This window comes from Alligator mississippiensis, chromosome 3 (assembly GCF_030867095.1).
Source record: "Alligator mississippiensis isolate rAllMis1 chromosome 3, rAllMis1, whole genome shotgun sequence".
In the NCBI taxonomy this organism is placed as follows: Eukaryota; Metazoa; Chordata; order Crocodylia; family Alligatoridae; genus Alligator; species Alligator mississippiensis.
The window spans coordinates 38,482,480-38,500,379 of NC_081826.1; the positions used below are offsets into that span (position 1 = coordinate 38,482,480).

General features: G+C 43.5%; 1 protein-coding gene across 3 annotated transcripts in view; it reads left to right on the top strand.

The window, feature by feature from the left end:
- The window catches only part of ANKRD46 (ankyrin repeat domain 46), a 42,143-nt gene that overhangs the window by 10,453 nt on the left and 13,790 nt on the right, over positions 1-17,900 (top strand). The window contains exons 2-4 of one of the 3 annotated variants that reach the window (XM_019495751.2): positions 9,597-9,715; positions 14,813-15,155; positions 16,164-16,322. In XM_019495751.2, coding sequence (XP_019351296.1) covers positions 14,845-15,155; positions 16,164-16,322 — 470 coding nt within the window. In that variant the 5' untranslated portion in view covers positions 9,597-9,715; positions 14,813-14,844. The remainder of the gene's footprint in view (positions 1-9,596; positions 9,716-14,812; positions 15,156-16,163; positions 16,323-17,900) is intronic. The other 2 variants (XM_019495750.2, XM_014611605.3) reach the window with 2 other exon arrangements.

Consider the following 17,900-nt stretch of genomic DNA (forward strand, 5'->3'; position numbering starts at 1 on the left):
AATCTCCTACTCTGCAGTGCATCCTTGACTAATCGCCTGAGTACATTGAAATCAGCTTTCCTAAAGTCTAGCACTTTCACCCTGCTAGTTACCTTACCCATTCGACGTCTTATGGTGTATTCTATTATTAGGTGATCACTGTCCCCCAGATGGCTACCAATCTGGAGGTCTGCTACCATGTCATCACCTGTTGCCAATACCAGATCCAGTATGGCATTCCCCCTAGTGGGACCATGTACCTCCTGTGTCAGGTGGAGGTCCTGTACACAGGTTAGAAACCTGCGTGAGCGGTGGGACTTTGCCGTCTGCGTCTCCCAGCAGATGTCCGGGTAGTTTAGGTCCCCTATGATTACCGCCTCTTTAGCTTTTATGGCCTCCGAGAGTTGCCTCAGGAGTCCCGAATCTCTTTCTTCCCCTTGATGTGGGGGTCTGTAGCAGACCCCTACCACCAAATCCCTTTCTCCTTGCCCCCCATGTAGCCTAACCCACAATCCTTCTACTTCCTCATCCTTGGATGCGCGGGTACCCGCAGGCCTGGAAGCAGCTCATGCTGGAGCTCCTTGGCAGTCTTGACATGCTCTGAGCCTGAGTTGCAGGACCCGAAGGTGCCAGGCAGCTCCTCTGCAGTGACTCCATGCAGGTCCTGGCAGGATGCAGGGTCCAGGTGGCTGCAGCAGGAGGAGGTGGGGGGGCACACCCACCCACCCACCCATGAACCCCCATGTAGGCCCCCGAGCAGCCGGGCTGGCAGCTCCAGGGGTTCAGAGACAGCAGCACTGGGCTGTGGTGGAGCTGCTTGGCATCCTCGGGCCCAGGACAAGTTGGGACTGCCTGGGACCCGCTGAGCAAGTAAGCAGGGAAGTTTGGTCCGGAGCAACTGCCCCCAGCCTGGGCTGCCTGTGGCTGTTGCTGCTGGGGCAAGGGCGGAGTGAGCCCACCGCTGCTGGGGCCGTGTTTGGGCAGGGGGAACACCTCAGGCCCGGGGCAGCTCTGCGGAGACCCCACTCAGATGGGACCCCTGCACATCCTGGCAGGATGGCCACCCTCTCTAGGCTTCATACCCCCCTGCAGGCAACCCCCCTCCCTGGAGTCCAAACGCAGCACACAGACCCCCACACCTTCACGGGTTCCCCCTACCCCCCAATCATACAAAGTACCTGCATTACTTTGCATAACATTGAGGTTTTTCTGTGCATAATTTTAAAGTTTCTACAAAAATTATGCAACACTATGCAAATAATGCTCGCATTTAAAAATTTGTTGAGCTAGCATTCTCTTAAACTTTGTTTTGGCAACTGTTGATCCTTCCAAATTATGGTGCATGTGTGAAAGGTCACTCAGACCTTTGACACATGCTTAGGTAGGAGTTTTTGGAGGAGCAGAAGTTGCCCAGACCTTCCATTCCCCCTTTAGGCAACTGGGACAGAATCCAGTGACTAGACTGAACCTGAACATTTGGTGCCTTCATGGCTGTAGTTGTATATGCGTCCAAGAATCAAACCTAGGTCTCCTATGCGGCAGATGAGGATTCTACCACTGAACCACAAAAGACTCCTTTCTTAAACTGAGCTAGATCTGTTCCCTAGCCATTATAATAAATGCCAGCAAGACCACAGAAACCTTATGAAGAGGCCTTGGGAGGTTAAATTGGTGCATAAGAGATTCAACCTAGAAATATGTAAGCTAATAAAACCTAGTACAGATGTTCATAGAAGGAAACATACATCAGAACATAACCTTTGTAGTATTGGGACCTAAGCTTAGACAGAACTTTATAAATAGTAAAAGACAAAAGAGAAGGCAATATGATAGCATGGAGTTTGTGCCACGCTGATTTGTAACCTGTACATCCTAGTTTGCCAGACTACGCAGACTTAGTACTTGTTATTTACTGTAATTCTGTGTCACAGAGGGACAATGAGTCTCCAGTGTGGTAACAGCAGGGTGGGTATTGAGGCCATGATTATCCTATGCATGGACTGTTCCTCTAGGCCACCTGGGCAGGCCTGTGATTTTGACAGAATTGGCTCAGTTCAATCAGGTCCACTGTCTTTGGCATAAATGAAAATAGAGAAGATTTAGAACCACAATTCCTTTGTCACTGGATGATGCACTCACTTTTTTTAACTGAATACTTCAGTCTTGTAGTCTGTTGCAGTTACAGTAATTTACGCTAACTTTTTCAAGATTTCTTTTGATGAATCTTGTTTTATCGTCCTATTAGTTTAAAATCTTATTTCCAGTTTCCCCCCCAAGAAAATCAGGAGCGAAGCAAAAGAAAAATGATTAGAGTATGTGTAGTTTGTTACAACTGAATGTGAACTCAGCAGACCACATGGTGGCATCATTCATCCACGTAAAACCAGAGCTTATGCAATTTGAGAGCAATTGCTTATTAAAGAACTGTTTCCTGATGCATGCTCAGTGAGTGTCAGTTGTCTCTTTTTCCATAAGGCTGTTCCAGGATCAGCAGTAAATTCAAGTTGAAATGCACCAAGAGCTGGAAATAATTTTAGCTTTTAAACAAAACTGACTTTCATGACCTTGATGACTCCCTTGGATGAATTGCTGGAAACCCTTTCTGCAGTATCCCACTGGAGACAGAGAATTTGCATAAGGGTTTCTGAGCAGTAAAGTGTTCACTTCACTAACTTCCCGTAAAAGCAGAAGTTCTGGAATGGGTAGCATTAGCCAGCATGTATTGTTTGTGCTTCCAGATTGGGTTTAAGGTATTTAGCTCCTTCAGAGCACAATTACAGTGAACCAAGGCCCCATATAATTTGAACAGGTTTGCTCAGTACTACATTGTCTTAGTGGAAAAAAAAATTGCCCAGAATCAGAAATGCTTTTTTAAAGGTATTGTATAGTAAACTGTCCTGGAACACGTTCGAGCAAAAGAATGCATTTAGTGTAACTGATTGACCTGAGTATTGCTTCTGAAGAAAGTTGTTTGGAAATTCCCTCATCAGGAAGTTTTGGTATAGGTAAAATTTACAGTATTTAATAGACAGGGCAAATGTAACAAAACTTTCCACCCTTTTTTGCACTGTGCTACCATTCTGTTACTTAGGGAGGCATTGTGGTGTAGCTGGGTGTGGACAGAATTAACAATTTAAATGTTTCAAATGCCTTTGAAATGCTTCAAGGAGCCAGGTGTGTAAATGTATGTGCCCTCTGAAATGTTCCAGAATAGTACCTCTTGAAATTAGATCTTGTTTTGAGGTGTTTCACTTGTTGCATGTGCATGGGGACAGGGGACCCATAGTTCCTCCAGAATCTTTCCCCTCCCATCACAGGGTGAGAGATGGGGAGGGTGAGCAAGGTGAACAGGCTGGTAACCTGCCAGACAGTTTAGGTGCGGGTCCTAATCTGCGGTCCTGGTGACTCCAGCCCTAGGGTTCTCCAGTGAGATGGGGAGAAGAGAGTTTCATGAGATTGGGGCTGGGGACCTTGGCACCAGCAGTGACAGGAGTAGGAGCCAGGAGGTGCCACAGGGGTTGTATGGATATCCCACAGCAGAAGTGATTCCTTTTTTGAAATGTTTCCAAGCTTGTTATGCATGGATACATTTCAAAAGCTACTTCTGTCCACATCTGTAGATAAAGCACTGGATTGGGAGGTGAGACTGGGAAACAGTTTTTCTGGCTCTTGCTATCTGCGTTACATTGGGTAAAGCACTTCACTTCTCTTTGACTCTGTACCCATTTGTAAGAGCTAGGTGATACTATTTTATGCCTCAAAATTTTTGTCAATTTATGGTTGTTTCTGAAGTCAAGATAACGTAACTGTAAATCCTGCAGATGCACATGTACTGCCACTGGGGGAAGATGGGAATGACTGCAGGAGCACGAGTCCCACTGAATGCAAACAACAGCATAAAGTGCTGCTTTTGCATTGTCACCAGCTCATATCTGTAATGACTGAGAAAACATTACAGAAGAGATGATTCATAAGGACTGCCTGAGACACCTTGCAAACTGGAACTATTAATAAAATAACTCAAGGCAAGAAGAGGGGAAGTGCTGCTTGCTTTCTTTTAAGAAAATATAATGCTGCTTATTACGATTCCTGTATCTAAAAGCTTTCACAAGATTGGTTCTCATCTGAGAGGTCTTCTCTCCTGGCAGTCTTGTGTTTGTAGTAATCCAGTGTGGGGAGGGCTTGTTAGTGCTGCAGACAGAACTGCCAGAGAAACCAGATGTGTTCAATGGACCGTTCCACAAGCAAAAATTACAGTAGATGTTACCATTTTCAAATTGAATATGCAACCTGTTTGTTCCATTTAACTCTTCCTCAGTAACTTCTACAACAAAAAGAAATCCATGTACAAGCACATCCTGTAAACTAACCAGGCAATTTCTCCTCCACACTGAGAAGGGAGAGAGAGAGCTGGCATTGTTTCTACTTTTAAATACTTTGGTGGGACTCCCATCCGACAATAATGGGGAAGGGACACCATTTCCTGTAGGACTGTTTGTATTTCCTCTTATAGATCAAAGCATATATTCTGAATGTTGCTTTTATCTTGTATGCACATGTAAATACAGCTTATTTGGGGTTGCTTTTTTTTCCTCTTTAAATGTGACTGCATGTAAAACATTACTTTCAGAAAGGATCTCAAAGGTTATTCAGTCCAGCCTCCTGCACAGATGCAGGATTCACTATTCCAAAACATGTCTATAACCCAGTCTGTTCCTGAAAATCTTCAGGGAAGGAGATTCATCAAGATATGGGAACATTATTACAACAGGGTGCTTAAGATAAAATGCTTTTTGACTTAAAAATTGCAAAGGTTCTACAAGCCAGTATCACTCTAGACAGGGGGTTTTAAATCTTTTTAAGATGTGTACCCCCGGCGGCTGGATGCAGAGCAAGCGGGGGACGGGGAGAGGGTGTTGTGCAGCCGGATGCAGAGTGTAGGCAGCTGTCGCCATATACAAGCTTCTGCCCCCCCAACTCCACATCCCACGTCCAACCAGCCAAGTGGTACCTGTGCAGCCCGCAAAGGGGCACCACTGCCCTGGCCCTGGCCCTGGCCCTGGCCCTGGCCCTGCTCCTGCTTCTGCTCCTGGGAGGCTGCGGCATGGGATGGTGGGTGGCAGTGCTCCGTCCCTGCCCGTGTGTACCTGCTAGGTCTTCCGCAAGTACCCCCAGGGGTACGCATACCCCTCTTGACAACCTCTGCTCTATATCATATTCTGAACATTGTCATTAGTCCCTTGATGTAAGGATAACTATCTTCCAGTAAAAAGAGAAGTCTTCAATGAGTCTGTAGATGACAGAAGTTCAGTCTGTGGGTGATAGTTCAGGGACAAAGGAGTAGATTCTGGTGATGTTGGGTTGCAGCTCCTTTCCTTCGTTTCTCTGATCTATCTGTCTCCATAGCGAAATGTTTGCTCAGAATGATTGATGCCTTGTTGTATATCATGACACCATGGAGCACGAGTCATTGCTTGAGTCTCTCAGGTATTGATCCCAGGTATTGGCCAGGAATTATAGGAGGTGGTTAATATCTCATCTCTTCAGCCTGGCCAACAAGGTGTCCTTGAGTGTCTTCTTGTGCCCACCTGTAGAGTGGTGACCACTGGTGAATTGGGAGTACAGGACCTGTTTGGGGAGCCATTTGTCAGGCACCTTTATGACATGCTTTTTCCAGTGGAGCTAGTACCATATAAACATAGCTTCAATGCTGGTGGTGTTTGCTTCAGACAGAACACTGGTGTTTGTTCTTCAGTCCTTCCAATTGATATGGAGGATTTTCCAAAGACGTCGCTAGTGGAGACATTCCAAAACTTTCAGGGGTTTCCAGTATGTTGTCCAAGTTTTACACCCATATAGCAGGGTAGGGATGACAACAGATTGCTAGATAAGTTTGGTTTGGGTCCTGATGTCATGTTCATTGAAGATACAGTTTTGGAGAAGTCCAAAGGCAGCGCTGGCAGATTTTATCTGGTGTTGAATATCCTTGTCTATATTTACTTTTTAGGAAATGTGGTTACCCAGGTAGGAATAATGCTTAACATTCTCCAAGGATTGCCCTGGAATTATAGCCCCTCATTGGTTTTGGGTGGTTTGGTAAGGCTTTTGGGTTTTTCTGAAGTTGACAGTGAATCCCAGCATTTCACATGCAGCCCAAAAGCAATCACAAGCTACCTGGAGCTCTTCAACTGAGTGAGCACACATGACACAATCATCAGTGTATTGAAAATCAGTATTGAAATTGTTGGTTATCTTGGATTTGGAATGTAACCAGTTGATATTAAAGAGATTCCTGTTCATATGATCCTGGTTGCTGACTTCAGATCCATCAGCAATGAGATGCGGAATAGCTGCAATATAGACGGAAAAGAGTGTTCATGGAAGCACACAGCCTTGCTTGACTCCAGTTCTAATAGTGATGGGATCCATTTCTGAGCCATTGCTTAGGCTTAGGATGGTTGCTTTCGTGTTGCTACTTTTATGGTTGAGGGCCTGCAGGCAAGACCCTATGAAGACAAACTGAAGGATCTGAATCTCTTCAGCCTCCACAAGAGAGGGCTGAGAGGCGATCTTGTGGCTGTCTACAAACTCATCGGGGGGGCCAACAGGGACTAGGGGATACTCTGTTTACCAGGGCTTCCCTCGGGGTTACCAGGAGTAATGACCACAAACTGAAGGAGAACAGATTTAGATTGGACATAAGAAAGAAATTCTTTACGGTAAGGGTTGCCAAAATATGGAATGGGCTTCCAAGGGAGGTGGTGCTTTCCCCTACCCTGGAGGTGTTCAAGAGGAGATTAGACAGGGATCTGGCTGGAGTTACTTAATCCCAGCGTTCTTTCCTGCCTGGAGCAGGGGGTCAAACCTAATGATCTACCAGATCACTTCTGACTCTAGAAATCTATGAAATCTATGTTGTCATGAAGAAGTCTAATAATGGTAACAAAATTTGGTAGGTATCCAAATCTCATCAGCATCTTCCATATGGTGTCTCTGTTGATTGAATCATAGTCAGGTCAACAAAGGCCATATGAATATCTCAGTCTTGCATTTGGAACTTCTTCTGTAGCTTTCTAGCAATAAAGATCATATCTATTATACCTCTGAGTGGTCCTAAACCACCTTGGGACTTGGGTAGAGCTCCTTAGTGAGGAAAGTAAGTCTAATGAGGAGAATGTGGGCACAGATTTTCCTAGCTCTGGACAGGAGTGCAATACTACAATAATTGTTGCAGTCTAACCTATCTCCTTTCTTGAATATGGTAATGATTCTGGCATCCCAAGTCACTGGGAATCTGTTCATGCTTCTAGATTTTCATATTAGTAACATCTAGTCAGACAGAGATTTTTTTGTCCAGCTTGCATATCAATTTCAGCTGGTATTCTGTCAGGACCACCTGCCTTGCTTTATCTGCTTAATGGCTTTCAAGACTTCTTGATAAGTTGGTGGATCTTCATGGTAGTCCTTTATGAAGTGTTGTGGAATGGCGTTGATGGTATTTTGTCTTCAACATCAGAATCTTGGTTCAGGAACTCTTGAACATGATCCTTTCACCATCTGTTGAGGGTTGAGCTGTCTTTAAAGAGTGGGCCATCCTTGGACCTCAGAGTGAGTTTCTTGTGTGCTTGGCCCATAAAAACTTTGGTTGCCCTAAAGAAATTATGCATGTCATGGCTATCAGCAAGCTTTTGAATCTCTTTCGCTTTATGATGAGCCGGTACTACATTGTACCTCTTTATTGGGCCACCTGTCCCAAAAGTTAGACTCAGATGCTATTGATGGAGCCTCTCCAAAGATCAGATGTGAAATTTGTAGCATAGTCCCAGCCTTGGTTCCTTGGTTGCTGCTTCTGTTCTTATCATTTTGGGGTGATATGAATGGACATAGTGGAACATATCAAACAATGATCTATGTAGCAGTCATCTATGCTGGTCATAGCTCTGGTCATATGGACATCACACCAGTCCCATTACACCACAATCAGGTGCCAGTGTTTTGAGCAGATGGTTTTTAGTTAGATGACTCTGTTTTTATGTTAGATTTAGAGCTGCCATCAAATTCATTTTTCTAAAACAAGGTTTCTGACTGTCCATAAATTTACCAGTGGTCTGTAAAAACAAAATAACAACCAAACAAAAACAACCCAAAAAACCCCCCCAAACTCTAAAAATGCCTGTCCATAATAAAAATTGAGCTGTCTGTAAGACTGAGTTTATTTCAGAATCTGTGTGAATGAAACTAGATGCAAATGTGTTTGGACACAGATTGCAGAGTAGCACTACCTGGTATCATAAATGGGTGGCTGTTCAGAGCCCTCAGATGACTGTCTGTCTGTCAGGGCTTTCTGGCCCACTAGAGCCTCTGTAGCTCACTCTAACAATTGTTGCCACTGCATGCCTGCCTGCTCAGTGCTCACTCTGAAAGTACTGTATACAGGGCCCACCAGCCCTAGGCTGGACAAGACAGGTGGAGCCATGGGCCAGGGTGATGTGGGGAGAGGTAGAGGGTGAGGGTTTATTCTGGGACACGATAGATGGAGCCAGCAGAAATAAGGCTGCCAGTGAGCTGGGGAGCAGCATGGTGCGAGGTATAGTTGGGGGTGTCAGGGTATGGTTTCAAAATTGTGTAAAACCATTGCTATAGAGGGGGTTGTCAACCCAAGAATTTTTTTTTACTGGCAGTGAAAACATGTCAGTAAAAAGTTTGGTTGCTGGTAAAAAGTTTGCAAATTGTCAGTAAAAAAAAAAAAGTATTGGTTTGGCAGCCCTGTTCTGAAACCATTTAAGGAGAATGATTAGTAAGGATTTTTTCTGATATAATTAAATGACCAGTTGTGCACAAATTAGACTTTTTTGACACATCATGGATAAGATTGCAAATTCTGAGATGAGTGCTAAATCCAGAGTTTGTTTATTTAAGGATGTCTAAGGAAACAAACCATTTTATAATTTTTCCAGAATTTTGGTTGGTAGAATATGTTGCTGAACCAAATTCTGTTTAAGAGGGGAATGTGTTTATTTTTTTATTTATGTAAAATTCTAATATTAGAGGGTGGCCTCACTCAGTTTACTGATACTTTGAGAGGGATCATGTCTTCTTTGTAATTGGGTTGTATCTGGTACAAGACAGGTAGCTTCATAGAGAATTAAGTTTGCAGAATATCATTAGTTACAAAGATTATTCAGGCCAGATGGAATAGTGGGAGTATATTTTGTGAGCTGGAATATAACACTTGCTTAGTTCATAATCCTCGAGCGTTGGTAGGTGGGATTTATTTTTGCCTTTTTAATGTTACTTAATTATTGTGGAACACTTGTTTTCTCTAATTTTCTTGCTTATTAATGAACAATTCTTTGCCAGGTCCTAGTTATCATCAGTTCTAAAGTAGGTCCCTGGCAATCCTGCTCCATGATAATCAGCTGCTTCTATGCCCCCCACCTTTATGAGAGTCTTAAAGTTCTCTTTGGTCCTTAATTTATGTTCCAGTAGGTATGCATGTAAAGTGGAGAACACTAAAGGATTTACCAGACTTACAAACAAGCCCATATTTTCCAGTACTCACTACTCTATTTCAGGAAGTACTGTACTGTTCTAATAGAATATTCTCTTTGTTATAGATTTGTGCTGGCACACCAGAAGACGTTTTATTAAGCAAGCTTAAAAATCCCAGTAGTGTCCTGCAGCCACTGAAGGCAAGATCTGTTTTCTTAAAAATAACTGGGATTTTACGCTGTTGGTATGTTTGATAGCTGAGGATATTAAAACGATTTATGATCCTACTTTAGCATCTTGTGCAATACTGTAATGGGTTCTTTGAAAATTGGGCCTGACAGTTTGTGGGGAAGGTTAGGACTACTAGAGCTGAAGACGATACAATTAAGTCATTTAAATTCTGGAAGAGAAACAGGCAGGAAAACCTAGGCTGCCTCCTGGATGGGAAATTGTCATGAAATTACAGATTGCTGAGAGTTAGAATTCTAGCCCTGCAACCCACCAGAATGTATGTTGAATTTCAAGTGGAAATAGCTGGTAAATTCTGCTTTCCTTCAATTGCACTGCCATATTTGGATGAAAAGGAAGCAGTTGGGATCCTAGAGGGCATTGCTTATGTTTGAACTGCTTTATGGCCCCCCAGTGAACTGGCCTTCTGTTATTGGAGATGGTTTTGGAAAAGAGTGCTTGAAGTAGGCAGTAAATCATCCTGTACATAAATAGTCCTTGCAGACTAAAGGAATGTATTCTGCATAGGTGCTGACTTATTAAGTCATTCTTTATGTAACTATTCAGACCAGAAAGTTATTTCCTTACCTCTCCATCTTCCAGATCTGCAATAGGAAAAGGAAGTTGTGTCTCTTGCCTTGACAAATCAATGCTGAAACATTTGTTGGTAGTGGAAATTATCCAGATAATAAATGCAACCTAGTGAGGCTTAAATAAAACTAGTTAATGTAAACACTCTAAAATATTAGTCTCTTAATCAGACCAGCATGTGCAAATTGACACCTGAGTATTTGGAGTGGGTATTTCAGAATGATTAATTTAAAGCACTAGAGAAGAGCTATAAACTATGAACACTGTAAGTTCCCAGAAAACAGAAGAGTTCATAAATCTAATTCTTTGGCCATATTTCCATTTTTCTAGTTAAATGAGCACACTAGAATGAGAGGATACCTTATATGGACAGTAGAATTAAAATACTTCAGTGTGGTACTAAAGGGTCAGGCGGTTAATCATAACACTGGTAAAAATGTGCTAGAATGATCATGATCATGGAGTGCCAGGTGTTCAGGATCCATAATTTCCTCTTCATTCCTGTCTGCAAAACTCTAGTCTTAAGTTTTTGCCATCTTTCAGCTCCATTACCTTAAATAGTGTCTTAATTCTCCCCTCCCCCTCACTGCAGTCTATTTAGTATCCATCTGCTGAAATAATTTGGCTGACATCATGCCTGTATTCAAATCTGGTTACTGGATATACTCATTGATTTCAACATTAATTTGACTTGCTGGTCAAGGTCCTACATAGACTTCCATAAGAAGTCCCACCTCTAGGGCCTCTTAACATCTTAACTTCTCCTTTCACATGCTTTGGAGCAGCAAGACCTCCTGCATAATCATTCTTTTCCTTTTCTCCCATTTTTATCTTCACGTCCTCTTCATGGCTGTTCCCTGTCCATGAAACCTGTCCCCTGTCCTATCCAGGAAGTGCACAGCCCCACTAGGGGTAACGCCTTGCTGGACCTGGTCCTGGCCACGGGGGGTGACCTGGTGAGGGGACTGCAGGTCCTTGACAACCTGGGCAATAGCGATCATCACCTGCTGGATTTCACTATCCAACGCAGGGCGTCTAGGGCTCACACCAAGGCTAAAGCCCTTGACTTCAGAAGGGCCAACTTCATTGAGCTTAGGAAACTAGTGGAGGAGGCACTAAGGGCCCAGAAGGTAGAGGAGATGGGAGTCCACGAGGGATGGTCATACCTTAAGGGGGCGATCCTCCAGGCCCAAAGGATAACAGTCCCTGAGAAAAGCAAGGGAGGTAAGAGTGCTCAGAAACCCCCTTGGCTCAGCAAGGGCATTCAGCAATGCCTGAGGACTAAAAGGGAGGCATACAACCAGTGGAAGGGAGGAGCTATCACCAAGGAGGAGTACTCCTCCTTGGCCTGGGAGTGTAGGAGGGCTATTAGGAAGGACAGGGCAGAGATGGAACTCAGGCTAGCGTCCAGGATTAAGGACAACAAAAAGTCCTGTTTCAAGTACATTGGGAGCAAGAAGAGGGCACCAGGCAATGTAGGGCCCCTGCAAGATGCAAACGGTAATCTTGTGGCTACGCCAGACAAGAAAGCTGATATTTTTAACAGTTTCTTTGCCTCTGTTTTCCTGAACAGGGACCGGGATACCCCACCTACCAGACGTAGGGACAATCTTGGGGATAGCTCTGTCAAGCCTTCAGTCAGTGCAGATGTAGTTAGGGATCTTCTGGAAGGGCTAGACATTTTTAAATCTGCAGGTCCAGATGCCCTCCACCCAAGGGTGTTGAGGGAGCTGGCAGGGGTCATCGCAGAGCCCTTGGCCCAGCTGTATGAGCATTCATGGTCATCTGGCCAGGTGCCGGGGTATTGGAAACTGGCTAATGTGGTCCCTATTTTTAAGAAGGGGAGGAAGGAGGACCCAAGTAATTATAGGCCTGTAAGCCTCACCTCGGTGCTCGGGAAGATCTTGGAGAGAATCGTCAAGGAGCACATCTGTGGGGGCCCTGCAGGGGAGATCATGCTCAGGGGCAATCAGCATGGGTTCATCAAAGGCAGGTCCTGCCAGACCAACCTGATTGCCTTTTACGACCAAGTGACTAAGTCCTTGGATGATGGTGTCGCTGTGGACGTAGTCTTTCTAGACTTTAAGAAGGCCTTTGACACGGTCTCTCACCCCATCCTCATCAGTAAATTAAGTGACTGCGGCATTGATACCTGCACAGTTGGATGGGTAAAAAATTGGCTGATGGGGCACACCTAGAGAGTAGTGGTGGACGGGTTGTACTCAACCTGGCGAGATGTGAGCAGTGGGGTACCTCAGGGCTCAGTCCTCGGGCCCGCACTGTTTAACATCTTCATCAGTGACTTGGACGAGGGGGTGGAAAGCACACTGTTCAAGTTTGCTGATGACACTAAGATGTGGGGCAAGGTGGACACACTTGAAAGGAGAGAGAGGCTGCAAATAGATTTAGACAGACTACAAAAGTGGGCAGATGAGAATAGGATGGGGTTCAACGTAGACAAATGCAGGGTGCTGCACTTTAGGAGAAGGAATCCACAGCATACATACAGGCTGGGGAGTTCCTCTCTTGAAAGCAAAGAGGTGGAAAGGGATCTTGGAGTCACTATTGACTCCAAGATGAACATGAGCTGCCAGTGCCAGACCACAGCCAGCAAGGCCAGCCATACCTTGTCATGCATCCAAAGGTGCATCCAAGCCGGTCCAGAGAGGTGATACTCCCCCTCTATGCGACTTTGGTCAGGCCACAGTTGGAGTACTGCGTCCAGTACTGGGCACTGCACTTCAAAAGGGATGTGGCCAGCCTGGAGAGGGTTCAGAGGACTAAAGAGTCAGACGGTTACCCTCTTGGTGAGAGGGCAGCAGGACAGGCCCTACAAGGAGAGACTGAAGGACCTGAACCTGTTCAGCCTCAGCAAGAGGAGGCTGAGGGGGGACCTGGTGGCTGCCTACAAGCTCATCAGGGAGGATCAACAGCAAATAGGCAGAGCTCTTTTCTCCCCAGCACCACCTGGGGTGACAAGGAACAATGGTAATAAGCTGATGGAGAATAGGTTTAGGTTAGAGATCAGAAGGCAATATTTTACAGTTATGGTGGTCAAAATCTGGAACCAACTTCCCAGGGAAGTGGTCCTCGCCCTTACCTTGGGCAAATTCAAGAGGAGGTTGGATGATCACCTGTCTGGGGTCTTGTGAACCCAGCATTCATTCCTGCCTGTGGCAGGGGATCAGGCTAGATGATCTGTTCAGGTCCCTCCTGACCCTAGCTACTATGAAACTATGAAACCATCTTATTTGATCTTTCTGAACATTATGTTCTCCCTACCCAAATCCATCTTAAAAATTTGTTTCATCCACAAAGCTATCATATCTAGTCAGTCAGTTGAATTATAGTTCATCAAATAATAATTAAGTAATCTATGATGCAGCCAGCCCTTGCCTTCCACTTCTAGGCCCTTCTCCAGCTGAGCACTTAATCCCATGTTTAATAACTACTGCATAGCTGTGCTAGAGCAAGTTCTAGTGCAATAATAGCATCCCACATGCTCTAGTCCCCCTTTTGAGTTATGGTCCTTCTTACGTCTTCTAACATAGTGAGGGCCAACCTTTTTGACAAGCGTGCTACAAGTTAGCCCTGCGCCCTCTCCAGGTGCCACTCCAGTCCCCTTCCCCTGCCTGACCTGCTGCTCTGTTTTCTGCTCCCTTCTTGCTCTGCTTTTTACTCCCTGCCCTACCTGCCACCATGCTGCCTACCTCTTTTCTGATCTGCTGTGTGCCATGCAGAGGCCGCCTGTGCCACTTCTGGCATGTGTATTAGAGGTCGGCTACTCCGATTGTAACAGTTCTTTTCACTTTTTCTTTCATGGAATTTAACACCCTATTTACTGTGGTCTCCACTGCTGTGAGCAAAACACCATGCACGGAGATGGTTGAAAAGTGTAATTTCCTGTGGCACAAAGGATATGGTACTCACAATAATGATGCATTTTCCAGCAGTTGTCTGCTACCGCGTACTGAAGTTCAAATGTAAAGAAGGAACAGATTAAAGAATGAGGAAATCTCATTAAAGTGGCTTCATTATTAATTGGTGTTACTAGATGTATTACATTGGCAAAGCCCAATATGTGTGTTCAGTCCTAGGTCCCTGAATTAGAAAACGGTGACTCTTCCTCCCTCCAACCCCCATGCCTCTTCCTTTCTGGAATTAACCCACAGCCGGGATATAACAAAGTTCCTTTTTGGTATTGAAAAGTACAGTGTGTGATCTCTTTCTAGGTGGGGTTTACTTTCTGCCTTGCATTCATGATAGTGCTTTAGAGCAGTCCTCAGAAGTAACAAGGCTCTTCTGTTCTGTTCCTGCAGATGCGAACAGGATTAAAAGGAGCATTATCCATGCACCAGAAAAGAATGCAGCATATTAAATTAATATGTTAGGCATAAGGACTTTAGAGCTTATATTCCTAAGAAGTTTGCAGTCTTAATTGAGAGATTCAGTGATTTGTTAGAAGTTTGCGTTGCATTCATTTATGTGGCTTCACCATCATCTCTTCTTATTTTACCTACAGGCTTGCTTCACACACCAGATACAAACAGAGCGATGTCCTACGTTTTTGTAAACGATTCTTCCCAGACCAATGTGCCCCTGCTGCAGGCTTGTATTGATGGAGACTTTAACTATTCCAAGCGGCTGTTAGAAAGTGGCTTTGACCCAAATATTCGTGATAGTCGTGGCCGAACTGGGCTCCACCTTGCAGCAGCCAGAGGAAATGTAGACATCTGTCAGCTGTTGCACAAATTTGGTGCTGACCTCTTGGCCACTGATTATCAGGGTAACACAGCCCTTCATCTGTGTGGACATGTGGACACCATTCAATTCCTAGTTTCTAATGGACTCAAAATTGACATTTGGTAAGTTTGCTGTGTCACTTTTTCAAAACCCAGATCTTTCTTGCTAGTGTATTAGTGCCTTCTCTCCAAATAATTTAGTACAAATTTGGTGCCTGATATAACGGCTGTAGTGTTACATTCAGTGCAGTTGTTTTTGGGGGGTTTTAAAATGTCAGCTGTAAATAAAAACTGGACAAGAACAATAAAATGGGCCCACTTTTGTTTATCATATGCATTGTGAAAGACAAATACAAGCAACAGCTCTTGGATAGGTTTTGCACAGGTGCTGCTTCTGATTAGCTGATGGCTGGTTTGGCCAGCCAGGCAGGTTGTGTGTGTGTGGTACCACACAACAATTTCACATTGATGGCTATTTATTTATTTATTTATTTTAGAATTGTATGTACCCTGGTCCTGATGCTTCAATTTCTCTACTGTAAAGAACAAAGGAAATACAGTAAATCTGTGCCCTAGTTTTTTCACCATACTCTTCGGTAGACAGTGTTGCCATTCAGTGCTTGCCCCCTCCCTCAATGCCTGTGATTCAGTCCTACTTTTAAATATTGTATATTATTTCTTCTTAGCTTCTAGCAGCTGTTAGATACCAGTGCTTTAACACAGGCACTTAGAGAACTAACTAGCTAGCTGTTTTATTAAATACAGTTAGAATTAACCAAGGTTATTTTGTTTTTCTGCACTTATATCCCAGTAGAGGAAAAATGGCAGACATTAGTGAATGTCCCTTGGGAGTTTTGTTCATGCTTGTCTAATGTAGCTCCTGTGATCTCGTATCAGAATATTGGCCAGCCAGGATCATTGCCTGTTTTTATTCATCTGTTTGCTGGCCATTCTTAATCCAAAGATAACAAAAGTAATCCACCTCTGTATTTTTTTTAAGATAGTGGTAGCAGGATCCGCCCATCCTTTGTTTCATTTATTGCCTAATGTCATGAGACCAGTCTGTAATTAGGAGCTCTGATGAGGTTAATTCTCAATAATAATCATGCAATATCTCTTGCATTATATTAGCAACCATCAAGGTGCAACACCACTTGTTCTGGCAAAACGAAGAGGCGTAAATAAAGATGTCATTCGATTGCTGGAGTCTTTGGAGGAGCAAGAAGTGAAAGGTTTTAACAGAGGCACTCACTCTAAACTGGAAACTATGCAGACTGCTGAAAGTGAAAGGTAATTACAATGCAGGAAGATATTTGCTAGAAAAACTAATGGCACATCTATAAAATATTTGTGGTAGATCTTTTTTTCAGATTGCTGACTAAATTGGCTGGTTTGTTTGTTCTTTGGAGCAGACAAGGTTAATTTGGCCTCTGGCTTTGGATCTGTCAAAAAGAATACCTTTCATAATATTTAGATTTTTTTTAAATGTAATTTTGACATTTCCAGTGGAAGAAGCTAAATTTCACATTACAGTGCTCATTGTTCCATTTTACTTGTGAAATTCACTGCACCTGGTCATAAACAATCCCAAAGGAATAAGCTTCCAGGTTGTGGCTGGGAGGGGAGGCTGGGAACTCACCCAGAAGTTTCTAATGTCAAGTGCAAAATAATAAAGAGTTCTTTTCTAGAAGCCAGTAGGGACCCTGAACTATAGTTCTCAAGGATAAGAATGGATTCTTTTCTTTTAATCTCTGACAGGTTTATTCTGCAGCTTAATGGTTATATTTAAAATAACTTTTATTGCCCTTGATTATTTTACTGCTTATTTTTGTTACTAAATCATCCAGCTAATCTGTTCATTCCACAAATTTGATTAGTCTTACACTTTCCTAGGTAACTAAAGCCCCACCTGTTCCCTCCTCTGTCGACAAAGCTCCACCTGTGTGAAATCTAACACTTTTTACAAGGAAGTTATGAGTTGCTAGTATAAAAATATAGTAATGTGGTGCTCTGAAAATCTGGGGGGGAAAGTAAAATAATGTTTAATAACTAGTTAGTGAAGTCAGCTGGACTTGAAGAGCACAGGTTGTTGACTATAAAAGAGACTGGGAATTTCTTTGTTCTTTACACCTTCTTGACTTAATCTAGAAGCAAGGAGAAAAAAATTCAGGGAAGTGTTCCAGACGTTACTGGGTGGATGCTGTTCAAAAAAGAATATTAAGAATAAGCTTATACAAAATGAAAGGAGGAGTGAGCAGCAAAGGAAACTAGCCTGTGGACACTTGCTATACAGTGAGCTGGTGCTGAGTTGTATCTCTTTATTGGGCCCCTGTCCCAAAATTAGTCTCAGATGCTATTGATGAAATCTCTCCAAAGATCAGATGTACAGTTTGCAGCATGGTTAAAGTTTCACAACCAGAATGGAGGCAGGGAAATGCTGTTGCTTTATAACAGTGATTCTCCACCAGGGTACCACAAAATCCTTTTAAGGATGCTTCAGGGTACTGTGCAATACTAGCACAGTTAGGTGTGCAAACACCTACACAGGATTCACAAGATAAATCCAGAGATTTCAAATACAAACACATAATGTCAAAACATGATCACCCTATGCAGTCTTTCTGAGTTCTTTGCATCAGAATTGCCATATTATTTTTTCATAGTTAAAAAATGAGTGGTAAGTGAAGACCTAGCATTTTTCAGAGTGCCTTGAGTCTAAAACGGTTGAAATTCACTCTCTTAAAGATAGACATCATGGTTTGGAGTATTAGCAGAATTTGCAGGTATTACTAGGTATTACCTGATAGGGTCACAATGTGAACACTTCTGCTATGTCCCCCATAATAGCATTTTTAAAGCCAGAGAAAG